A 25671-nucleotide genomic window follows, 5' to 3' on the forward strand; every position below is an offset into this window, starting at 1 on the left:
ATTCTGGGTTTTGTAGTTTTTTGTGGCGAAGGTAGCAGTAACTAGGGGCAGCTCATACCAGGGAAACTGAAACAAGATGGACTACAATACCCAGAAATCAAGAGGGAAGGCTGTCGTGGGTGGGGAGCCAGCACTACCCGGAAGTCCTGGGAGTTTGGCCGCGCCTGAGGTAATAAGTACCCAAGGTTGGCGAGGCCCACGCTCAGCCATCCGGGCGGCCGCTTGGCATGCTGGGAGTTGTAGTTTGATGCAGGTTCAGGGTTTCGGCCGTGGGCTCCAGAATCCAGGGTTGATTTCAGCCTGCCCTTATTAGTGCCTGGGCCACAGGTGAGCCGTTATTGGCTGCCGTTAAGGACCATAACCATTCCCAGGTAAGTAAGAGGGCCTGAGGCCCGCGGGTGCGACCTACTGGGAGCCCAAATGCCTTGGGCCTCACTGGAGAGCCCTTCCTGCAAGAAGCCAGGTTGGCGCCTTTCCTCATTCGGGACTCTTGGCGGCCCCTGGTCGTTGGTAGCTCAACGCCTCCTGAGAGGCGGTGGATTGTGGTGTGCCGAGCACCGATCCTGAGTAAGGACACCTGACTGCTTTGTCAGGTCTTGCCGTTTCCCGGCCGCCAGGTACTGGTCTCCACGAAGCTCTTCCGCTCACAGTATGCCTTTCACTCTCCGCAGCAGCCCTCCATAATTACTCTTGAATGAGCACTTATATGCCAGGCTCTGTGTTAAGGGTTTTAGAACATCTAATTTAATCCTCTCAACAGGCCCAGAATGTAAGAGCTATTCCCGTTTTCCACAAAGAGATGTGGCCCAGATTGGTTGGTAAATCGCACAGTCACGTAGCTAGTAAGTGGCAAAATCAGTATACATATCTGGATCTAACTACTCTTAGGCCCTCTGAATTCTTTACCACCACAAAAATCCCATAGTCTGATACATATCCCGAAGGAAATCAGTTATTAGAAGGTAATTTTGACGTCTTAATGTATTTTCAGCCTTGACTGAATGCTCCAGCCCCTTGGGTCTCACCCCTGTTATTGAGTATTGGCACCTGGGTCTTGAGGCAGAGCCCAAAGACAAGGTTTCCGTTCTAGAGATTTCCATTCAGGTTGCGTTGTGGTAGGTTTGAGGGAAGGACAAGTTCTTATCATCAGAGAGTTCCGATGGCCAAAAAGGGAAATAATCTTTGCTTTGGGGAAACTCTCAACATGGGAAGAGGAATAGAGTGGGAAGAAATAGTTCCCATCTGACTCACGGAAACAAAACAAATAAAAGACAGCTAAATATAGTCAACTCTTCGTTTTTGTATCGTGGCAAGAGCAGAAGTAAATACAATACAAAGCAGCAGATAATCCCCAATCATTTATGTTTGACTTTGGAAGGCAAAGACACCTGCTCAGGCTGAGAGCTGTCCCCCACACTCATCTCTCCAGAGCCAAGACTGCTGTCAGCATGATGCCTTATATGCAGTGCAGGCAAGAGGAGGAGGTCAGAGGTAATAATAAAGGCTTACATGTGTTAGATGAATTTAACTTTTCTGTGTTTTATCTATTGTAGCTTATGTGACTTTGTGGAGTAGATAGGGAAGGGAACTTGAAACTCGTGCTTGTTAAAAAAGAATATATGTATGTATCACAGTAATACCTAACTGCAGACTTTGGACCAGAAACCACTACTGGTATTCTAATTCCCAACCCTACATTTTCTTTTCTCATTGATTCGCAGAGGTTGAATGAAGTCTAATGAAACATGACCCATGAAGAGTGGTTATAGAGAATGATGGTGCTGGTGTGTGTGGACCCTGCCATTCTTGCAGTTCACAGCTTAAGTAAGACACTCCCCATTGTATTTTACTGCAAACTGAGCAGTTTTTGCTCAGTGGAGAGCCTTTCTGGGAGGTAGGCAGGCAATGTGACTGTCATGACCAAGCTCAGAATGTCAGTACAAGTCCAAAGTTCTGGAATCCAAGTTAGAATCCTCATTTAGATTTTGTAGGATCCGAGATTTCTCTATAATAAAATTTAAATTTTTATGTTTTTAAAAAGAAATTGAGTTTATGTAACACTTTTTAAACTACCATTTGATGACTGAATATTGCCACGTGAATTTGATGCCTAAGTTTACTTTTGAGTTTATAGTCATATTGGTACAGGGTGATCACCCAAAGCAGTACCACGTTGAGTTTCCTAAATTTTGTCTATGGGTGTTAATCTTAGGGTTACAAGAGTTCTCATATCTGTTCCTCCCTACTCCCCCATAACAGAGAGCCTTCCACTTTCAGACAGCTCTCATTGATGGAACGTTGGCCAAGTTCTGCCTTGTGGAGTTACGGAGAAACATACAATGCCACGTCCTAGATAGTGGTTACTTATTTTTCAGTTAATATCTGGTTCCCTAAAATTCTTCTTTTTTCCGAGGTAACATTCCCAGCTTTCTGGGCACCTCAACACACTAAAATAGCAGGATTTCCCCATCTAGCTCTGCTGGCTCTTCCTATGCACCCATCTGGCAGGAGCATTATACTAGGGTAATGAGGTACAGCAGGGCCCAGAGGGTGGCTGAGGGATGTGCCTGTGAAGCTCCGCAGATTCTAGAATTTACTCCCAGTATAGATACCTCCATTATCCCTTCCCGGTTGTTACTGGAGACAGTAGAATATAGTGGTTAACAAATCAGGCTACAGTGTCTGACTCTTTGGGTTCTAAGCTTGGCTCTGCCTCTGACTTAGTGAGTGACCTTAGGCAAGTCACAACTTTTCTGAGTCTCAGTGTCCTCATCTGTAAAATGAGTCAGTGCACACAGAACACTTAGTAATGTGTCTGGGACAGTCAGTACCCAATAAATTATTTCACCTCCCAGGAAGTCAGCATTACTACTGATGATCAAAGAAAACTTTTCTCATGATGTCCATCCCAGATCAAGGCCCTTGCTGTCCTCCCAGCAGATCAGAGATCCCTTTCTTCTGGTGGGCCTAGAAAGGCGTGAGCCAGGTTGCCTTCATGATTCATTTAGCCAACACCTTGGAGCACTCACGACACGTCAGGCTCTATGACAGGAACTAGAGAATCAGGTATGAAACAACACAGTCCCTGCCCTGGGTTCACTGCACATTTGGTAGGTATACATACTGATAGTTACAGCACAGTGCAGGAGAGAGTGGGGACCACTGGATGTAGCAGGAGTCTGGAGCAGGGGGGACCCTTAACCTGGGGAAAGTGGTCCTGGAGGAAAACATGGCTAAGCTGAATTTTTGTATAAGAAGCAGACAAACTGGGGTGGACATCCTAGGCAGGAGGTATGAAAGTCCAGCTGCCTGAGAGTTGGGTGCTTTTGAGGAACCACAGTGAGAATGCTTATAGGGTGGGAAGCATTTTGGAAGCTGAGACTGGAGAGGCAGCTGGGAGTCAGACCATGAATGGATATGGATGCCATGTGGAGGAGTTTGGGCATTATCCTGAAGACTCTGGAACCACTGAAGGATTTTTCATTGGGGAAGAGCTATGAAATTTTTGTTGAAGAAAGATCATACTGCATACAGCCTGGCTGTCCTAAGGGCGAGAGTTTTTACCCTCTGAAGAACTGGGCTAGTGGGCTCAATCGTGGAAGAAGGGATATGGAGATGGCCTTTGCCAGCCTCCTGTCTCCCCTGGAGCTCACTTTCAGGAAGGGTATCCCTTCCCTCCTTCCTTCCTTCCTTCCTTCCTACGACAGTCCCTGACACAGGGCCTTGAGCACAGGGGGTCCAGTCTTCTACTTGGCACTGTGGGATTTAAGAAAAAGTGTGCCATGCATTCCCTACTCAGAAGGCAGTGAAATCATAAAAACCGGGCACACTTGAAAACAAAATAACAAGGCCTGACTGGATATGATTAAATGAACTACATAGATAAATTAACTGAAGTTGGGGGTGGGGCAGGGGGTACAGATCTCTGGGGCAGCATTGTTAGAAAAGGCTTCCTGGAGAGAACAGACTTTGAACTTGGCCTTGGAGGCAATTTAAGTGCTGAATGCCCCATTATAGCTTCTGGGAGCCCTGTGGACCCACTCCTAAGCTGGAGCCACAGCTGCAGTTTTACTTCTGTTTGTGTGGTTATTCAATTTGCAACCATTTTCCCCGACAAGATCCTGTGTTCTGTGAACAGGTTAGATTGTAATCACCTCTGTATCTCTTGGGCCAGCACACAGTGGGCCCTCAGTTAATATGTGTTGGATTAATTAATCTAGGAGTGAGTAAATGAGTGAATAGTGAGAAAGAAGGAACAAGGCCTCAAGGTGCAGAAATGTTACAAACAAGGGGCAGACGCAAGAAGGCCCAGGCTGGTGACCACTTACGCTCATATAGTGCTTAATTGCTCACAAAATGTGCTAACAGGCTATCTTGTTTGATCCCTGCCATGAATTGTCTTGTATGACCCTGTGCAATAAGCAGGAGTTGTCTGTTTTACAATGAGAAAACCAGAAGTTCAATCACTTGTCCAGAGTTTCACTGCTACTTCCTGTGAGTTCAGACTTGAACCTGGTGTTTTAACACGAAGTCTGGTACAATAACTAAATTACCTTCCTCCCTTGCCTTTCCCAAGGGGGAACATATGGTGAGACATATGTCTGGAGGGGTGATCAGGGGCCAGGTCACAGAAGGCCTTGAGTTTCTGGCTTATCTTTGGAGTTTGCAGCTGGTGACAACCTATGGGAAGGTTTTTTTTTTCTTGTAAGCTGTTTAATAAAGGATAAATATTAATGATATTTGTGAGGTATGGTATAAATTTAATTGCATATTAATATTTATTTAAAATAAACATATGGAAAGTAAGTTTAATTTTAAAAACCTAGAGTCAAAGACCCAGGAGTCAAAGGAGTCATCCCTATTGGACTCAGAGGGTTGTTCACCAAACACTACTTGAAGCAGCTCCATAGTCCAGGCATCATGCAAGATCTAAGGACACAAGGTTGACTGAGATGCAGGTCATTGTCAGGATGAAGGGGGATTGTGTAAGCAGCCAGCACCAGCTCAAAGTTTATTATTGCCATCCTGAACAATGGAGGATGTATGTTAGAGCTGAAAAAGCTCTTCATGGTATCACCTCAAAACTGCAAAGGCAGAGCTTCAGTTCAGAGGAGGTTCCTGGGTTGAAACCCCTACAGCAGCCCTTCAGTCTTTCCTCTGGGATAGTCCAGAGCAGAGATACAGCTGCTGTTGGCAGATTGGACCAACAGGATACCTACTTAGAAAACAGGGTCCCCATTTGTACACCAATAGCTCACAACACTGTAAGGCAGAATCTGGGATTAGCAGGATCATCTTGCAGGGGGTTCCTAACGGTATACCCCAGGAAGGGCTTGACAATTTGGGGGAGGAGCAGGCATCCTTCTATTCCTATCACTGCCGTGGCCAGCCATGGTTACTGATGGGAGTCTAAGTATCCCCCTGATGTGTCAGGAGTAGGAAAAGGTTGAGAGCCACCAGACTAGGTTATCTGAAAGTTGTTTGGTCCAGAAAGGGGACTGGGCCATTAGATCTAACTATGGAATGGAATTAGAATTGTTTTGTATGACCCATAGGGCCCTTTTTGAGACAGCATGAAGCTGCCTCAAAAGACAGTGTGTTCCCTAACACTGGACATGTCCAAGTAGCGGTAGCAGAGATGACGTGGAGGAGATTCAAACACTGGACAGGTGTTTGGACCAAATGGCCCTTTTGATCATGAGTTGCAATCCTATTTATTGGGTGATGGCAGCCAAAGAGAAAGGTTTCAGGGACTGGAGTGACAAGAGAAAGATGTTGGATTACTTCATTCTTCTATGTGTTGAATCTCTACTATGCTGGGCACTGTTCTAGGCACTAGGGATACTAGGGCCTTAAAGGAAGCAGAAAGCAGAGGTGCAGTTTAGGGAGAGGGAAAGGAGGCAAGGTAGGAGTTAATAAAAGGCCACCCACTATATATGAGGCATCATTAGATGCTTTTATGTATTTCCAGTTCTTTCAACAAGCAGCACAGTGGCGATTATCTGCACTTCGATAGAAGAGGCAGAATGAGAGGCTCAGTGACTTGCTAGGCTTGTATGGACAGAATGAGCTCTCCAGCCAACTGTTACTGTAAGGGAAGGTGTTAACCTTTAAATAACAGTTTCCTTTTGTGTAAAATGGGGATGGTGACAATATCCATTTCAAGGACTGTTAAAGATTTCAGTGAGATTATGCGTACTGAGTACTTTTAGGACCTGGCCGGTATAAGGTGTTCAGTTAACTACCGTGGCTATCGTTGCTATTGCCAGAGACTGCACAGCTAGTCCTGAATTTGAAGCTAGGACTCTCCAGGTTTTTTCCCCAGCGTGGGAAGGCTTTGGCTTCCAGAGGGGAGTAACCCTACTGTCCTCACCTGCCCAGCGATCTAGGGCTGTGCGCCTTCGCGGCTCTCCCCTCTTAGGTCCCGCCCTCCCCCGTCTCTGGTCCCGCCTCCTTCCACTGGCCGGATATCCGGTCAGCGTGCGCGCGCGCTCCCGAAGCCCCGCCTGCCCTCCGGGAGCTACCCAGTAAGAGCCTCTGAGATTGGGCAAGCGACTGCGGCCCAGGCCGGGTCAGAGGCCCCGGGTACGTAGCGCGCCGCATGGGCAGGTGGAGCGGCCGGGCTCCAGGGAGGGAGCGGTCCGGGCAACTGCTGCCCGGGCTGGTTTGTTCACTCTCGCGTCCAGACTACCCCGCCTAGAGGACTGGGTCTACCCCGGAGGCATTGTGGCCGGGCTCCGGGCGCACCAGTCGTGCTGCGTGGTGGAGCGTAGAGCACGCGCTTTATTTCCAAGCCATGGTTACAATTTATTGAGGACATACTACGTAGGAGCCCCTAGGTCAAATGCTTTTACATCCATGGCTCACTGCCTCGACAGCAACCCTACTAAGCAAGCTGTTGTTTTCCCTGTTTAGCTGTGGATACCGAGAAAGGTTTACAACTAGAAAGCGGCGGGAATTGTGTCTTCAAACCCAGGTTCAGTGCAAAGCTACTGCACTTTAGACCTGTGTGGTCAGACCTAAGTTTGATTTTTGAGCCCAGCCTCTGCCACTTCCAGTTGTGTGACCTTGGGTACCTTTCCCATTCTGTTCATGAGAAATGGTGGCATGGAGTTCCCACTCATCCACTGATGAGTGAAAAGGGCAGCCCAACCACCGGCTTTTCTTCCTTTATCCCTGGCTTCCCAGATGGAGGCATTGGCACCTCTGGCGCTGAGTTTGTTTACGAAGTTTTCAGATTTTCAAGTCTCCCTTAGTCATGGGGAAGTTATCACCCGAATGAACTTTGACATTTAGTCCTAATTTTAAACTTTAGGAAATGGAAGCCTTTGAGTATGGTTTCTTTGGGGGCTGGGGGTGCAGATTTTGCCTAAATAAATTAGATGAATTTGGCAGGGTGCAGACAGGACTGGGGACACGATCAAGTGCTGGAAATCTGGCTGATGATAGGAAGTAGACAGGCCGGTTGGGGTGATTTTTCCTTAGCAGGGTCCTAAATTCCCACCAAATCTTCTGTCTCGAGCAAGATCTGAATCTGTCCTCCTTAGTAATTTGTTTAAAGGGTTCAGAACCTCACTTGGTGCTTGTGTAGCAGTGAGCTTCACTTTGTTTTGAAAACTACCCACTCTCACGTTTTTAGATTGCTAAAATTTTTCTCCGAAAGTTTCAGTAGTTGGAAAGGAGCTGATTTCTGGTTAATTGTAAGTACTGACATTGAAAAATAAAACTATTATTTCAGGCATTTAAATCTTCATTGGAATCTAAATACTGTAGTGTTTTGACTTCCCTCATCCTTTGAAAAGAATACATGAACCATTTTTTATTTAATGGTTGAAATTTTACCACTTTATTTCCTCCACAGAATTTTTTTCTAGTAAAATCGATTTTATGCCCGAGTCTTCGGTTTGTGGTCCTACTTCTCCGCAACAAAAATGCAAAAATTAAAACATTTTTGAAAATTGTGTTGTTATAATATTAAATATTTTCTTTTGGATTGAGTTCTTAACATTGTGAAATACACAATTGACCAAAACAGCTAGTTTTGATCATTGTTAAACATAAGTTTTATTTGAAATGCTTCTCTTTATCAGCTGAGTGCAACTTTTCTTTTTTTTAATTCGTATATGCACCCATGTATATTTGCTGGGATGAGCAGAGCTTTTTCTTTTTTTCTTTTTCCTCATCCCTGTAAGCACTGAAAAAGTTGGTTCATGTAAACAAATACACAGGACTTGAAAGCATTTTGTTGTGGCAATATTACTAAATTCTTTGAACATCTTTTGAGTTATGGGCACAAATCACAATGATCTGTCATTAACATCAATTATTAATGACCTGTCAGGCAACAATTCTTTTAGGTCCTCCTTTAACTTTACTGAAGGCAAAGGTTTAGAAACCATCTGATTCAGGAGGAGGATTTGTCACCTAGTCACTATAAGCAGTCAGACTCTCAGCATGAATATTGATATGTTGAATTATCCCTTTGTAGTACCAGGGGTACTTTGCACTGTGGGACAGTGCACCTTAGTAAGATTTGGCATGTGTTGGTAGTTATGCCTTCGTTTGGAACATGGGACATGGATGAGTGGGAAGGGAGGCCTGGGAAAGGATAGCCTGCAGCACATTCCAAGGCTGATCTATCCCCATAGGGAGATGCCTGGGGAACTGAGTTGAAATTTATTACTCTTACGCTGTGTCTTTCTGTCCCTTGAAACATCTTCATGCATCCCCAGGAGTACTCCTTCCCCATTAGGGAGACCACCTGGAACGACTGTGGGCAAATACCTAACTTCTTTTAACTTTATTTTCCTCACCTTTAGAGTGGGAGTAAATAGAACCGACTTCATTGGATTGTGCTGACCAGATGGGATCCAGGATGTCCAGGCACATAGGGAGTGCTAGTGCAGCAGGTGGCCACTCTTAAACTCGAGTTCCTGCCTCCTGGGGAATACCTTCCTTGCCTCAGTTTCCTCATTTGTGAGCTCAAGATATTGTCAGCCCAGGAATATGGGAGTAGGAGTTGATATGGAAAGGTTTTGTGATTCTTTTAGTAGGTTTTCTGGAACACATACGTTCTGTTAAAATAGTTAACGTTGAGTTCCTGCTTACCCATGAGCTGGGCATTTTGTTTCTTGCTTTATGTATTTATTCAATGAGTGTTTTTTGTCAGGCCCTGTTTTAAGCACGTTGACTACAAACAGTGCTCAGATTCTAGGAAGAGAGGCAGATTACACACACACACACAAAACATAGACATAAAATATTTGAGTGTGAAAAGTTAATAAGTGCTGTGAAGAAAAGTGGAACAGTGTGGAGAATAGAGAGGGAGAAGGGTGCAATTTTATGTTCAGGACATTCTCTGATAGGGTGACAGTTGGGCAGAGAAGGAGCTGAGCCGTGCAGCCCCCTGGGGGAAGAGCCTGCTACGTGGAGAGAACAGCACAGCACGTCCCCAGGCCCGAGGTGGGAGTGTGCTCAGCATGCTTAGGGAGGAGCAGGGTGCCTATTGTGTCTGGAGGGCATACGGGGGCGGTGAGGGGAGTGGATGGAGATGCCTGGAGAGGATAGAGCCATTGTCGGTCATGAGGCCCCTGAAGGGCTCCGTAAGGACCTGACTTGTACTCTAAGTGAGACAGAGCCCTTGGAGGGTTTTGGCAGAGGGATGTCATGATCGGACTCAGGATCACACCAGCTGTCATATGACGAACAGACTGTCAGGGAGCAAAGGTGGCAGCAAATCACTCAGGCTGCTGTGGGAATCCAGGACAGATGGTGGGGGGAGACCAGGTGTGTCTGCTAGGTTGTGAAGGTGGAGAGGGTGCAGGTGGATTGGATGAAAATTATGAGAGAGGAGGCAGAAGGATGCCGAGGTTTTTGGCCTGAGGAACTGACAGGATGAGGTGCCCTTTAGGGAAATGGAGTAGACCACAGTGATTGATGTGTCGCACTTTGAGTTGGGGAAGACTAGGTGACCATGATGTATGTCACCTAATTCAGTCCTGATGAAACCCCTGTGTGTAGTCATTATTAATCCCATTTTATATGCAAGGAGATAGAAGCCCACAGCAGTGAAGTAAGTTGCCTGAGGCCACACAGCTACTTAAGGGACAGAGCTGCCATCCCAGCCCAGGCCCCTTTGATTTCAAAGCTCCTGAGATTTGGCATTCCCTGTGGTCCTTTTCCTGCATAAACGCCAGCATGGTAGGCCAGTCCAAACAACCTCCCTGCCCACCCATTAAAAACTCCCTGGAGAGATGGTGTGTGCTTGGAGAGGGCTTTCAAAGAAAGACCTGCTCCCTCCCTCCCCTTCATGTTGACAAGGGCAGAAGGGAGGGGGAGACTGACCACAAACACTTTTGTGGGGGCTTCCTTAGAGTCAGTGGCAGCCTGGTGACTTAAGCCCAGCAGACGAAAAGAACTTGGACTCAGGTTTAAACTGCAGCCTCTCACTAATAATGAAAGATCAGGAGTGGGGAAACTGTAGATAAAAATAGCACTTACTAGTTAACTGGAAAACAATATATTTTTGCAGCCACAGGTTCCACAAGAAACTAATTGGGTCCCAGGGCAGGGAACGGCTCATTTTCATGAATGATTATATTGATCATTGCAGCAAAATGGATATGTGCACTTCTGAAGGCAATTCAAAGGAGAAGCGTGTGGCTGGTCAGGCGTGCTCAGGGTGAAATCCTGAGAGGCTGCAGTGAGGGGAGGAAAGAAGCTGCAAGCTAATGAGAGAGCCACCTCCTGGCCTGGGCAAGTGTGAGGCTGTTGACTGGGAGATGCAAAGCAAAAGAGCTCCCTTCCAACCTAAGTCCCCAAGCTCTCCCAAGGGAGAAAAGAGTGTCCATTCACATATCAGCTCGTTATTCTCCTGAATCTATTGGGTGTTTTGTTGGTTTCTGGTTTTTTTTCCCCCCAGGAGAGATTTACTAGCAGTGAGTAGCAAGTTCTGATGGAAAAAAGCAGGCTGGGAGCCTCCCCTTTGCAGTGACTGGAAAATGTGACCCCAAGTATTTCCACACCCCATTTCCTGCTCATGGAGTCATTCCATAATTCGTTCTATGCATAGTTTTCAAACACTCTCAAACTAAAGGGGAACATTGGTTGAGGGCTCCATGTGTGCTAGGCACTGTTCTAAGTGCTAGAACAGTCTATGTATTAACTCAGAGTAGGTGTCCTTAGCTCCATTTTACAGACGAAGAAACTGAGTCAAAGATAGGTTAAGTAACTTGACCAATATCTCTCACCTGGTAAGTGACAGACATTGGACACTAGGCTAGGTGCTGGAGACAGAAGGGTACAAACTGGTTGTGGATCGTGGCTTATTTTATCTAACACATAGTCACACAAACAAATAAAAGCACATTGAGTACTAGGAAGGAGAGGAAATGGAAAGAGATGTCAGGGGCCTGATTTGGGTGGGGGTGGTGATGAGGCTGCACTGAGAGGCAACCTGCTCCCTTGCTGCTTTCAAGTCATCACTCAGAGAGACGTCCTTGGTCCCTTGTTTAAAACCCTGACCTCCATTGCTCTTGATACCCTCCCCCTCTTAGCACCACAACACATGGTGAGCTTTTTGTTTATATACCACCTCTCACTACCGCCCTCAGAATATGCTTGGGGTGGAGGAGGCACCCTTGTTTTGAACAATGCCTGGTACCTGATTGGTTGAAGGAATGAATGCAGAATGAATCAAGAGGAGTTGGCCAGGAGGTGAGTGTGGTGGGCAGGGGAACAGCATATGTGGAGGCTCCGAGGTAGGAAGGATCCTGCCTGTTCAGGGACAGAAGGCACGTGTGTGACAAGCACAGGTGTGAACAAGGAGTGATGGGATGGCAGACAGTGGGCAGGTCACACGGGACCCAGAGACCTCTATGAGGGGTGAGGAGGAGGAGGAAGAAGAGTGAAGGTTTTAAACAGGGGAGTGATGAGATCAGATGTCTACTTCAAGCCATGACCCTGGCTGCCTTGGGAGAAGCAAGGCAGGGACTGGAGGGTCTGGTCACAAGGCTTCTGCATTAGTCTGGGCACAGGGTGCTGGTGGCTCAGGTCAGCAGGGTGGGCCCAGTAGAGTTGGAACTCCACAGACAGCACGGGGCAGTGGGGCTGTTTATCTGGAGGCCCGAGAAGCAGTCCACTTCCATTTTTCCCCTAAGAAACCCTGCCAGAGGAGATTCCAGGAGAGACCATTCTTCCCTGAATATATTTTCTTTGTCTTCTCCGAGCTATTGGAATTCAAGAAGTAGAAACCAAAAGGCGATCGGGAGAGGTTCAGGGAGAGAGGCCCACCATTTGTGGAGTGCAGTGAGAATTCCATCCTCACTTCCTGGGGCTGCAGACACCACCCCTCTGACTCCAGTCCTTACCTCTTGTTTATATCCTGCTGCCTCTCCACTGACATGGAGAGTGAGGGAAGAGAAAGGACTGGATGTTGCTCCCCTCCTTGGCTGATGCATCCCAGGCTCCGGATCAGATCTCTGTAGCTGGGGACCCAGCGTTATCCTTCCTTCTCCAGCAAAGCCAGCGCTGTGAACAGCCTCTGATGCTGAAGAGGAAGAGTCCCAGCCACGAGTGGTCACATCATTCTTTGACTACACAGGTGAACGTTGTACACCTACACTCTGGGGAGACTGCTGGACCACAGTGGGGAGGAAGGAAGCACCAATGTGACTCACAGTCTCCCCCGAGGCTGCTACTGCTATTAGCCTGGAAGTCCAAGCCCTTCATTCACAGGTGTGGAGACTGCAGCCCAGGGAGGGCCAGGTGTTTGGGGCTTAGCTGTTTCTCATTTCTGGAGCACTTCCGTCCCTGGGCTGGGTAGGCTGCTAAGAAGGCTTCCTGCAGACACACAGATAGTTTTACGGCAGATTACAGAGGCTGGGGCCCAGGCCTCCAACCTCTGGTCCACAACCTTCCATTTTAGCCATGATTCTGGTGCCTGGGTAGCTAGGATGCTAGGTCCCACCCGAGATTCAGATTCAGGGGGCTAGTGGGGAGCCTGGGTTTCTGCACCTCTTCTAGTTTCGCAGGGGAGTCAGGTCATAGCCAGGTTTAGCAGTTGATGTGAGGTTCCCACTGCCTCCGTGTAAATGACAGTGGAATGAGGGGAAACTGGAATGGATTCTGGAAAATGATGATTTTTGAGCCAGAGCAAGAAGAGGGTTGTGAACACAGGTTATCAGAGGTGGTCGCTTCTCCAGTAGGTGCCTGGGGTGGAACTACGGGACAGATCGGGGGCAGGGGGGCCTTTGAGGCAGCTTGGAACCTAAACCTTCATTTGCTCCTTGCTGAGCCTTGAGGGAACAGTGGGCTCTTGGTTGGTGCAGACCTGTGAGGGGGCCACCCCTCAACCTCCCCAGGCCCAGGGTGAGTACCATGTGACTGCTCCCATTCACCTGTCAGTGCTCTATTCTTGGCTGGTTTCATTTGTCACTGTCTGTCTCTCTAAGTTTTCCCTAGGGGCAAGACCCGTGTTTTCCCTTGGTTCCTAGTGCCACGCTGCAGAGCCCAGAGGGGCTCAGTCCACGGTTAGTGAAGGAGTGAGGTATGGAGGGGCTTGTTGGACAGGAACAGCTGTTGTTTGTCCATCCCCTTTAAGCTAGGGACCCATAGCCGCCCTGGGCACGTGCTCCTACCTCCCCTTGGCCTTTTTGACAGAGGCCAAGCAGCTGTTGGTCTGTTTCTGCAGATGGTCATCCAAGACAATAAAGGGGAGGTATTCACTAGGTTACCCCTGTAGCCTGGGGCAGAACTGAGCCTGGAATTTCTATCTGTGCCCTGGTTGCTGGCCACAAGACCTGGCCCCCTATCCTGCAGAGGGAAAACACCAGTGTGGTCATCAAGAAGTCATTTTTCTTTGGCCCCACGTTGATTTGCCTACAGACAGATGTGCCATCCTGATTTTGTCTTACTTAATCTAAACATAAATTAATTTTCCATCCTCTGAGTACCTTAAGGCAGGGGTCTAGTCTCGGAGTTAGGAGCTCTGAGTTCCATCCAGGCTCTGCTAATAGCTGTGGCTCTGGACAAGTCCCTTCTTTGATCCTTGGTCTTTCCCTATAAACGAAGAGCCCATCTCAAGCCCTGTTACTCAGCAGAACTGCCTGGTGCCTCCACCCCAAGAGATCTGATTCAGCAGGTCCCAAGAGGGGTCCCGGTCCCGTGTACAGGCAGGAGCTCAGGTCTGCTAGGCCACGTGGTCTTCCAGGCCCCTCTACCCTACTCAGCAAACTTGAGTGATCAGGTGACAGTGACCTGCTTTCAACCATGAGGGGTCAGGGCCCTGTGGAGAACTGGCCCTTGCCCCACCCCTCAGCTGTGGCCTGTTCTCAAGTCTCACTCCCCTGCCTCCAGACTGGTCTTCAGCGGAGGAGAAAACGACTCATTGCTTTAGAGACAACAGGACAGAGCTGGGATTAAAAACGCTGGTGCTAGATATTCTATTTCAAAGCTAAAGCTGAGTGGATGAAAAAAATTTTTTAACAGCTGAACCCAATTCTTAACTCTTTTTGTAAGTTGGAGGGAGACCAACCTGGGGCGACACTAGTCTCAGAGAGACTGAGGGGAAATGCTCTGTAAATGATTTAATAATTCAGTTCGAGCTCTCCATTTGGATGATAACTCTGGTGGGTATCCTCCTCTCTCCGCTCCAGCTTCCCTGGGTAAGAACGAGCCTGGGCTGATTTAAACTTCTGGATCGGTCCCCCCCTCACTCCAGGCCATCCACCCACTCAGCCCGCATCCAAGTGGCCTCCTCCCCCTGTCATTTGGTGTGTCCTCAGGGGAGGCAGATTCATTTCAGTATAAGCTCAAGCAAAGTGTAATTAGGACAGAAAATCTGCTGTTTAACAAAAAAAATTAAATAAATAATTTTACTTAAGTCCTCTGACAAAGTCCTGGAGAAGTGGTTTGATGCTGAAGGAAGGATGAGAGAAACCTGGCCTTCGATTTAATTTCTCCCAGCTTGGGAACGAAATTCAAGACATGGTAACCATGTTTACTCCTGAAAATGCAGCCTGACGTAAAATCTATTGTGAGACAGTCTGAGGTTGTGGGAATGGGGACCTAAATTCATGGAAGTCTTTTCTCTGTGCTCTGCAACATGACTGTAACCCCCGCCTTCCACCCTACCCCACCATCCTCACTTCCTTTCCTGGGCTTTGACCATGTCAGTGTCAGGGTGCCAAGGGCTTAGATGCATTTTCTCATGCATTTTGCACAACAGCCTTACGAGGCAGGTTCTTTCATCCCCATTTAACCCCATTTTACTCCATTTTATGGGTGAGAAAACTGAGGTTCAGAGAGGCAAGTGACTTGCCCTGGGTTGCACAGCATGTAAGTGGAGGAACTGAATTTGAAGGGGTCTGCACTCCTAGCCTCTGTGCTGTACTGCATCTCCTGGTCTCAGAGCTGCACGTCAAGATGCCAGGCTCAGTTACCTCCACATCAGGCCTGCCATCCTTTCCTCATTCCATCTTGGCAAGACCTGTACTTCTGTAAACTTCAGATTTAATGACCACCCAGCCACCGCTTGCCGCTAAGCCCCCCACCTGTAGTGCTTCTTGGCTGCGGAGGAGGGATTATTGATGTAGACTAACCCTCAGGCCGTCCTAGTGCTGGTGTGAAGGTGGGGCAGGCGGGCCACACCTTTCCTGTGAGCCTTGATGTCCCAGACTACAGAGTGGAGGCTGGGGGCATTCTGTGGGCATCTGGAAAATGCCTTGGGCTCACCACAGAGTGACAGGTTCTCCTACCTACAGGAAGCTTGCCTACAGTGGGGTACTGCCACCTCCAGAAAGCACTCTGCTTAACAGCACCTGACCTTGTTCTGTCTGCTCGGCATTTTGATTGCTAAATTTACACAATGTTAGTTTGCCTTCTGAGTGTTTTTTAAAAGAATACCGGAAGAGTTTTCTGTCTCCAGTGGACCCAGATCGGGACATGGCTCTGGCTGGCCGGGCTGTGTCTCTCCCTGGCCACCTTTGCCTCCCTCTGCCCTAGTCTTTTGGCCTCACACTGACCAGGTCTGCTCTGTCTGACAGGTGGGTCCTTCTGGTGTTCCTGTGGGGGACCGTCCCAACCTGCCAAGCTTCGCCTCCAGTGACTCCTGGCTCCTGGCTTAGCCTCACTGACCTCCCTCTTTCCTGGGAAGATGTTCCTGGTGGGCCTGACAGGGGGCATTGCCTCAGGCAAGAGCTCAGTGATCCAGGTGTTCCAGCAGCTGGGTTGTGCGGTGATTGACGTGGACGTCCTTGCCCGGCTTGGTGAGCTGGGGGGCGGGCTGGGGGTGGGACAGGGTAGCGCCCTCTGCTGCCTTTCTTCCATCGGGCCTCACCTTTCTAAAAGGCCTTTCTAGGCCTCAGAGTGGGGGAGGGCTTTGCCATCAGCCCTGGTCTGGCCCCCTGCTCCCTGCCCCAGGCTGGCCCTCTGGCTCTTCAGTCACTCTTCCCTCCCGTTCACGCCATCCCGTGACCAGTGCCAGGGGTTCTGTGCACTCTGCTCTCCTCCTCAACTGCTTTCTCTCCCCTCATTTTGTTTTTGCTCCAACTGAAAGAAGCACCCCTGGGTTCCCCCATCATTCTGCCTCTGGTCACTCAGAGTCCTCTGACTGGCCTGGAGGCTCCAGACAGTGACCCAGACTCCTCCTCGTGCCACAGTCGTCCAGCCGGGATGCCCCGCCCACCAGCGCATTGTGGAGGCCTTCGGCACCGAGGTCTTGCTGGAGAACGGCGACATCGATCGCAAGGTCCTGGGGGACTTGATCTTTAACCAGCCCGACCGGCGGCACCTACTCAACACCATCACCCACCCTGAGATCTTCAAGGAAATGGTGAAGGAGACCTTCAAGTACTTTCTCCGGGGTAAGAACCGGGACCTGGGACAGGGTGTGGCAAAGCCCGCTCCTCCCAGGGCCTGAGCCCTTCTCCTCTGCAGAAAGGTTGGCTGGAGAGCAGGGAGCTGGCTATCATTCAGACTGTTGAGCTCCCTTTGTTCACTGGCATCCCCCCATGCAGTCCTGTACCAGCCCCAGAGGGCAGAGGTGATGTCCTTTAACCCAAGGAGGCTGATAGTTTAATGAGAGGAGATACTTGAGGCTTTGAGCCATGAGCCCCAGAAAGTTGATTTTTCTAGGAGAGATGGGTGAAATAAGAGCTGATGAATAAAGGAGTCATAAGACCTGAGTTTAAGTCCTGGCCCTCACGGTTTCTGGTTTCTAGCTGCGTGACTATCGGGTGAGCCAGCCCCTCTGCTCGTTTTCCTTGTCTGCATAGTGAAGCTAGTAATTCCAGCCTCGAAAAGCTCTTAGGGGGTCGAAGAGTCCACTGTCGATCACCATGCAAGTGGAAACCGGGATCAGAGTCTGATTTGGTGCTGTTTGGGAAAGTAAGTTTTTTTGTTTTTGTTTTAATTTTCCTTTTTATTTGTTTATTTACTTTTGGTGAGGGGGGTAGTTTGGTTTATTTATTTATTTATTCTTAGAGGAGCTACTGGGGATTGAACTCAGGACCTTATGCATGCTAAGCATGCACTCTACCACTTGAACTGTACCCTCCCCGCCTGGGAAAGTAAGTTTGCAGAGTGGAAGCTGGGGAGGCTCCAGGATGGCCAGGGCAGGTGGGAGTGGGGTTCTAAGTGGAGGATTATCCTTTGGGGCCCAGCCTCTGTGGAGAGAGTTAGCCTGGCGTGGCAGGGACATCCAGCTCATGTGCCAGGACTGAAGGAAGGGGTGAGTGTTTGAAAAGCAGGGGTCACTTGGCAAGAACCTTCCCCTGCAGGTGTCAGCAGCCTTCCCTAAGCCACAGTCCAAGCGCTGTTGTTCAGGATGGTGTTGGGCAGGGGTGGCCCAATCCTCACTGTCCAGGATGGGCCAGTCAGCAGGAGAAGTGGGAGAACCGAGAGCAGTGGCTTGGGATCAGGCGAGAGGCTGGCCCAGGGATCCTGCAGAGCTGCCTGCCAGCCTCTGGGACACAGAGCCTCCAGCCCAGGCTCCAAGTTGAAGGCCTGGCTGCTTGTTTCTCCAGTCCGTCACCAGGCTGAGACTTAGCTTTCTAGAGGGTATGGAGGAGCCGTCTTGGTTTTCTTTGGGCTTTGCACTGTGGTCATGGCCAAAGCACTTACTGTCTCATGCATCAGGTTCTCCTGGACAGAGTGGGGACCTTCCCCCAACCCCCATCCCCCTCTGGCCAAATACTTCCCTCCAGAGAGAAAGGGATGACTTGACCAACATCCTTGATGTTGACCCCCCTCCCCTTGCCTGGCTCTGGCCAGGCAGGGCTGGCTCCAGGCATCCTCCCTGCTGGACCAGCTTTTACTCTCCATCTTGCCACAGGCCTTCCTCCCTCCCTCCTCCCTCAAGAGATGTCTCTGGACTCCTGCTGCCTTTGTCCTGCCCCTTGTGTGTGTGCCAGGACTCCTCCTGTTCCTTCCCTCCATCCCCCCACCCCCCAGGAGCAAGGCCTTCTGCCTTTCATTCTTGCCCTTTCGCATTCACTCCCAGGCCAGGCGCAAGTACATCTGCAGGGCTTTGAGGTGGCAGTGGCTCTCTCCTCCTGAAATTAAGCATTGGATAATGTCACCCGCTCCAAAGTTCTCCCGCTGTGTCATCCACCCAGCCTCCCCTCTCCCCAACCACCACCACTTAAATAAAAGCCAGAAAGCTCGTTTCAGCTCGATAAGGTGAAAAATGGGGACGACAGCTGTGGCTTCCACAGTCCCAGTTTTCCCCTGATGAGTATAACAAATACAACTGTCAGACTTGGTATAATCAAACGTCAGATAAGATCACCAGCTGTTGGGAGGTCTCCGCGTAGGCAGACGGATGTCTTAATAGAGTCAGGATGGTTTGCAGAGCTTATCAAGCAGGAGGGATGTGACAGCTGAATAGCCCTTTGCCAGCGATCCAAAGAGCTGGCCGCGAGCTCCCGAGAGGGGCTGAGGAGAAAGGGCAGTGAGGGGAGGGGAAGGGATGGGAGCCGAGCAGAAAAGGGAGATAAGAGGCCCGGGGAGGATCTGCTCTCGCTCCTCTGGCTCCTGTTCTGGGCTGGAGAGGAGTAGGGGAGCCAGCGCTGCTGGCCTCCCTCATCCAGGGAGCAACAGTCATAATAACCATCATCTATGGAGCGTTTAGAGAGGGTCTGAGTGAGGGGTGCTGGGAGGTTTACATGATTCACTCATGCAATCCTTACCTCTTCTTGTGAAGTAGATCATCGTCACTCATTTACACAGGTGAGGTTTGTTAAGGAGCCCAAAGTCATGTGGTGGGAAAGTGCGGGCTACAAAACCAAGGTGTGTCATTGGAGCCCATTCTCTTAACCCCCTGGTTCAACTGAAGAGAATTGGGCTTCCTGAGCAGTGGGTCCTGAGGGACAGGAAACCCAGTGGCTTGGGCTGTCACCATGTTTCCTGTATCACGTGGAGTGCCAGTTTCCCCATGATGCTCCTGGGATCGGTATGATGTGGGTCGGCTTCTGTGGTTGGAAATGTTTGCAGTGGGACATCATCCAAGCCAGGCAGGGGTCTCTGGTCAAAAACCAGTGCCCATCCCTTTCTCTCACTCCTGGACCCCAGCTTTTCTACACTTACATAGGGGACACCAGTGTAAAAAGAACTAGGAGCCCAAGGTGTTTCTGGGCAAGTAGCCCTGGGACATGCCCGCTCCCAGTGGGTGAGGGTGCCGCCCTTGACTGGCCTTGGCTTGTAGTGGGACGGTAGTCAGTGCCTTTTATCCCACTGGATTTGGTTATACAGTGTTAGTCACAACCACCCCACCACCTCCAAACCAGTACCTGTAATCCCTGGCTGGAGGTCTGACTCTGATGCCAAGAAGCAGCCTCTCCTTTGGGGGCTTCTGCTGCTCCCCCACAACATGAGTTTCTCCTGGAGAGGTGGCAAGGATAGCCATGCAGGACTCCTCAGCAGGGAGCCAAGCTTGGACCTGGCTTTTGGGGAAGAACCTATCACTTCTCTCTCTCTCTCTCTCTCTTTTTTTTTTTTTTTTTTTTTTTTTTTTTGAATAAAGGTGGGTGAAGTAGGGCAGAAAGAGCCCAGTTACTCCTGGAAACTCTCTTTAATTTCCTACAGCTCTGGCTGTGTCATTCTTCTATTTAGAAATAACAGCTCTTTGGATTCAAGATCAAGTGAACTCCACCCTTTGTGACTGCCCTGACCACCTTGTCAGCTCTGTGTCTCTCTGCTCGAGACCTCCACTTCAGCATGAGCTGTTCCCCTTCCCACAACCCTCACCTCCACACACTCATTTTCAAGTGTCAGAAGTCCTCCCTGCTTTTCAAGGCCAGTACAAATACCATCCCTTCTATAAGGTCTTCCCAGACCATCCACCCAAAAGTGACTTTCTGCAGCATTCTTTTCTAAATGTCATTGGAACTGGCTGGCATTCAGGTTATGCCTCTCCTGGGAAGGTATCCCCCTCTGCGGGGGAGCTCTTAATGGTAGGGGACAGTGGCTTCAACTCTGTTCCCACACCTAGCACATAGTCCTTCCTATGTGTGCTTGCAGAATTGAATTTGTGGGTTTCCTGGCCTCTCCCCAGGATACCGCTATGTGATTCTGGATATCCCCCTGCTGTTTGAGACCAAGAAGCTGCTCAAGTACATGAAGCACACGGTGGTGGTATACTGGTGAGTGTATGGCATGGCCTGGCCTGACCAAGGCTGGAAAAGAGGACCCCTGGGGTAAGGCAAATACCTGTGAAATGGTCCGCTTCATTTGCCCTTTCCCCACGGGGTGGCCAGGAGGCCCCGGGGTGTGGGCAGCAGTGCCCAGAGCCTTAGAAACTGACTTCTGTACCAGACCCAGATATGCCTGGGGGTGGCTGTGGGGAGTGATGGCCCCCAGGTCTCTCTACTGCTTGTGAAGGGCTCCCTCTGCTGGCCATTGGAGGCACTTAAGCCCAGATGCCAGCCCTGCCCTGGCCTACCTTGTTCTTATTCACTGGTTCCCTTTTCCCTCCTGCAGCGCTTCTCAACATTCCAAACAGCTCCCATATTTATTACTTCACTCAGTTTACCTCTCAGCATGAGGTGATTAGGACGGAGTTGATATTTCTGGGCTATAGAAGAGAAAATTCAAGGGGGGAGTTGCAGAATTTGTCCAGGGTCACCCATTGGCAACACCTACAAACAGATAGTTGTGGAGATGGATCTGTCAGAGCCCAGCTAAGGAAGGAGCTTTGTTCTCAGAATCCCCCAGGACATGACGCAAACCAGAATCCAGGTTTGGCAAACAGAGGAGGATCAAACTGTCAGAGAAAATGAGTCATAGTCCCAGCACAGTGAGAGTGTAGATGAGGCTGCAGGGTACCTCTGCCTTCCAGAAACTTCCTGGATGCCACCCACAAGTACAGTAGACACAGAGGTGGGCACTTGGCTCTGTGGGTATTTTGGGCACAGAGTGGCTCTCAAGAGACTAATGCTTGGGAGGCTCCCAGCACACTGGAGATGGGGCCTGGAGGGCTCAGTGCCCTAAGCATCGCCCTGCCCTCCCCTCCGTGGGCTGTCATCTAAAGGCCGTCTGGGTCCACTGAGCCCAGTGCAGGGACAGGCATTCTCTTAGCTCCCCCGTTGGCCCGTGTCTCCCCACGTAAAGCTGCAGCCTCTCTGCATTCTTTGTTCCCTGTTTGTGAAAGACTGTCACCCGAGGCCAAGCAGACCCTGTGAAGACAGAATTCTCTTTGCCTTGGAGTTTTAATACAACTGAAACTTTGTACCACGGGATCCAAAATGAAAAAATCTTCAGAGTGTAGGTGAGAAAACAGAACGGGCTGGTTGCATCTGCAGTTCCAGGTGACTCCACACCTTCCTTTGCCACCTCCCTCTTCCTGCACTGTCCTTCAAGGTTGATCTGCTTGCTGAAAGCAGCGATAGCTGTGGTCCCTCGCAGATAAGTGGGGCTTTGTAGATTCTTCCTGCTCCCTAGGAGATCCTCCAGCCCCACTCACCAGCCAGAGGAGCCCTTCCTAGAATCCCAGGTGCTGTACATGTCCCACTCTGACCACATGTGGTGGCACAACTAGCAAGAGATGCCCAAGAGACGAATGAGTGATTATTTACTATTCATAAAAGGGATCTACACTTTATAAATATACAGAGCCTCTCATGGATGCCTTTAACTGGCAAACTACCCCAGTGCATTTGAAATAATACGGGAGATTTACCAAAGTGTAATTATACCAAAACGTGATTATTTACTTTTTTGAGAAACTTGCCAATTGTGGCATAAACGTTTGGGCAAAAGTTCCATTACCACAAAAAACATCAGTCCTTAAACTAACCATATAGGACTATCCTCGAGCTCCAGGAAGGGCTGTTGGAGAGTTCTGCCTTTACACCCCACTGGTCTTGGTCAGTTTCTGAAGGATGTGCACTCAATGGTGGCCCAAGTCATCTCCATTCTCACCCAGATTTACCCAGCCACAGGTTTGCAGAGTAAGATTGAACCTTGTTCTCAGCCAGACAGGGTATGGCCCCATGACCTTGATAGTACGCTGTCCCCATAACAAAGGAAATCAGAAGTCTTACCTACTTTTCAAGGCCAATATAAATGCCATCCTTCTACAAAGTCTTCACTGATCAGCCAGCCAGAAATGACTTTCTGCAGCACTTTGTTCTGAGTGGCATTGGAACTGGCTAGTGTTCAGGTAATGCCTGTCCTTGGAAGGTCTGTCTTCACATCCCAGTTGGCCCTCGGGTCTAGGCCACTTATAGGTGGTGGCCAAACTGTAGTGATCAAATCCTTCCATCTTATAACTGGGAAAATTCAGGCTTTGTGGCAAAGCAGAGACCCCAGATGGCAGGAACAGCTGCTGCAGCCCTTTCCCCCTTGTTCCCATCGCGGGTCCTAGAGCTCGAGGGGTGTTAGAGATGACCCCATTCCAGAGGACAGCTGGGAAGTTCCTGGGTAGCCAAAAGCAGGACAGGGAGTTTGCCGAGAAGCAGGCCAAGTGGTAATATCAGAGTGGGCGAAAGAGGGTACCCTTTGAAAGTCCCTTGGAGTTGGGATCCTGGGTGTTGCTTGACTCAATCTGTGGTGCTTCATCCTGTCCCAGGGACCGAGGGGATCCAGTTCTCAAGGCCTTGCTCCTGTTGGAAGCACCTTGGGGTGTGTCCATCCTACTTCATCAGTGGCATCAAGCGCAGCGGCTACCATCTTTGCTCTAAATGTGCAGGGTGGGAGCGGGGAGACAAGAAGCGGGGTCTCTGTGGAGGCCCGGGAAGCTGTTTTTAATGCAGCAGGCCCAGGCCCCCAGGGAAACTACAGGAAGCATGTAGCTTGCGGGCACGGGCCTTTCAGTAAAGGTCACCCATCCAGGGATGCAGGCTGTAGCTGATTCCAGGTGTTCAAATCCTCCCATCTTAAAACTGGGGAATCTTGAGTCTAGTAGCAAAGCAGAGAGACTTCAAATGGCAGAAAACAGCTACTATCCCCTTTCTCCTCCCCATTTATGTTAAGGGGCTTTTAGGTAGCCCCTCATGCTACTAGTGTCCTCACAGAGTGAGGTGGGGGGAGCCAGTGCGCTTCCAGGGCCAGTCACCCATGTAATGTGCTGGTGGGAGGAAGGCCGAGGCCTGCAGTGCCTGAGCAGCTCTTCTGTCCGGTCCTTAGTGACTGGGACACTCAGCTGGCCCGGCTGATGCAGCGGAACAACCTGAACCGTGAGGACGCAGAGGCCCGGATCAAGGCCCAGCTGCCCCTGAAGGACAAGGCCCGCATGGCCCACCATGTGCTCGACAACTCAGGCGAGTGGAGCGTCACCAAACGCCAGGTGATCCTCCTCCATGCGGAGCTGGAGCGCTCCCTGGAGTACCTGCCCCTGAGGCTCGGAGTCCTCACAGGGCTGGCTGGCATTGCCAGTCTCCTCTACCTGCTCACCCACTACCTCCTGCCTTCCCCCTAGCTGGACCCTCGGGGGCAGGAATTCTCAGGTCTCCATCTCCTCAGAGGCTGGAACCAGGTAACAAATGCATCCTGTCTCCTCCCAGCTCAACACACACACTCTGAATCTGAGCTGGAGCCCTGTGCCGGGTCACCCTTCCTTGGAGTGCATCGTGTCCCAGGCAGAGAAACAGCCCTCTGTTTCTCCTTCCCACCTTCCCCAGGGTCCCTCCTTTTGGAACCACCAATCAGTGTCCATGAGGGGGTGTGAAAGCAACAACAGGTGACCATTAGGAATTTCTTGCGGGTGAGGATGAGGAGCACTCTCTGTGGCCCTCACTTGTGTCTAAAGCTGGGAGGTTTCCTGGGCTGGAATCTGTCCTAGCACATGCCCCATCATGGCTAAAAGCCCCTCTCTGGACCATGGGATGTCATTTTGGACCAAGGGCTGCCACCTTCAAACAAGATTCTCCCATAGGTTGAAGCCCTTGGCCAGGATGCAGTAAGGATCCCCTTATGGGTAAGAGGCCAGGCCTCTTCTGGGATGACACCCTTCCCACCATGGCATTTCCTCGGCACTCCCTGCACCCTGCTCCTACCTCCCGCTCCTTGTACTCCTCGCCTGAGTCTACATGCACCAGGATGTTTCTCACCTCTGTGCCTTTGCCTGGCTGCTTCCCCAATCTGGAATACCTTCCCCCCACCTTATTTTATTTTTTCTGCAACTGGCTAACTTCCAGCTCAGGCACCATCTAGAGCCCCAGGCTGGGTTAGGTGCTGTGAGATCCCAACCACCTCCACATTTTACCTGAATCCATGAGCCAAAAGCCCACTAGACTGTAAGCCCTTTGAGGGCAGGGACTGTGTCTTATTCATCTCTGTGTTCCTGGTGCAGAGCCCGATTCACCCTGGTGCTGAATAAAGTGTGTTGATCTGAAATGCCCTGGGCTGCTGCTGTTCCCCTAACATGCAGATTGACTGAGCTTCCCAGACTTGGCTGATACCATTTGGGGTTACTCTTGGTCTCCCACAATAAGACCTGGGCCCCTCACTTCCCCAGCCCTAGAAGGTAGTTGCCCTCTGACTTCTCCTGGGGCCCCAGGAGGACTCCAGCCAGGTTCCGCTGTACCTGCATGAGGGGTGGGTGCAGGTGCTGGGGCAGCATCACACCTACGTACTCCATCTTCCTTCCCCAACCCAGTTAGACCAGTGTAGACATCAGCTTCCCATTGCCAGAGCTGGAAGACCTGCTGATGAGTTGATCCTGTGGCCAGCAGCCTATTAAGGCCAGAAGTGAGTGTGACAAATGAGAATTCTGTGGTGGCCATATTTAATGCCCCCTTTCCCAGAGCTGCTCATACTTCAGAGACCAGCTTATTAACTCACTGCAAACCCAGGAGGGGCAAAGGCTGGTTGAGGAGGTGGCGGGCTGTGTGTGGGGTAGGGACCAGGGCAGGATGAGAATGGCAGGAGGCACCTGCTTCTCCAGTTTGGTGGGAACTGGTAAGAAGGAGGAAAGATTTGGACCCCTCCCAGTGCCCTAGTCACTGAGAACATGACTGTGAAAGCCTGTATGTAACATGCTGGACACTGCTGGATGTGTGACACCCCAGAGGTAACATAACATTGATGATTGCTGATTCCAGGCCCAGTGAGAGAGATTTGATTCCAGTTAGAGTCAGGCTTCAGAACTCTGCCCGCTGTGCCCTTGGGCCTCCCCAGGAGGAGCAGACCTGGGATCGCTCTGGTCCACTGGGCTATGTCTCCTACTTATGTGAC

General features: G+C 50.0%; 1 protein-coding gene across 4 annotated transcripts; it reads left to right on the plus strand.

The window, feature by feature from the left end:
- The first annotated feature begins 213 nt into the window (after positions 1–213).
- On the plus strand, positions 214–24831 carry DCAKD (dephospho-CoA kinase domain containing). Of its 4 annotated transcripts, XM_010959497.3 has the most exons (7): positions 214–371; positions 1379–1491; positions 1722–1824; positions 16044–16265; positions 16659–16862; positions 20552–20639; positions 23623–24831. In XM_010959497.3, exons 4-7 carry the CDS (start codon positions 16154–16156, stop codon positions 23912–23914), a joined length of 696 nt encoding a protein of 231 aa, XP_010957799.1. In that variant the 5' UTR covers positions 214–371; positions 1379–1491; positions 1722–1824; positions 16044–16153; the 3' UTR covers positions 23915–24831. The 4 variants fall into 4 exon arrangements, with proteins under 4 accessions (XP_010957799.1, XP_010957800.1, XP_010957801.1 ...); XM_010959498.3 differs by lacking the exon at positions 1379–1491; XM_010959499.3 differs by lacking the exons at positions 1379–1491; positions 1722–1824.
- The last annotated feature ends 840 nt before the right edge of the window (positions 24832–25671 follow it).

Source organism: Camelus bactrianus, chromosome 16, assembly GCF_048773025.1.
Source record: "Camelus bactrianus isolate YW-2024 breed Bactrian camel chromosome 16, ASM4877302v1, whole genome shotgun sequence".
NCBI classification, from domain to species: domain Eukaryota; kingdom Metazoa; phylum Chordata; class Mammalia; order Artiodactyla; family Camelidae; genus Camelus; species Camelus bactrianus.

Excerpts from the sequence above, each read along its gene's own strand:
- DCAKD (XM_010959497.3), top strand. The coding sequence starts at position 16,154 with ATGTTCCTGGTGGGCCTGACAGGGGGCATTGCCTCAGGCAAGAGCTCA. Across the intron at positions 16,863-20,551 it reads CTTCAAGTACTTTCTCCGGG|GATACCGCTATGTGATTCTG; the intron begins GTAAGAACCGGG and ends GCCTCTCCCCAG. Across the intron at positions 20,640-23,622 it reads CACACGGTGGTGGTATACTG|TGACTGGGACACTCAGCTGG; the intron begins GTGAGTGTATGG and ends TCCGGTCCTTAG.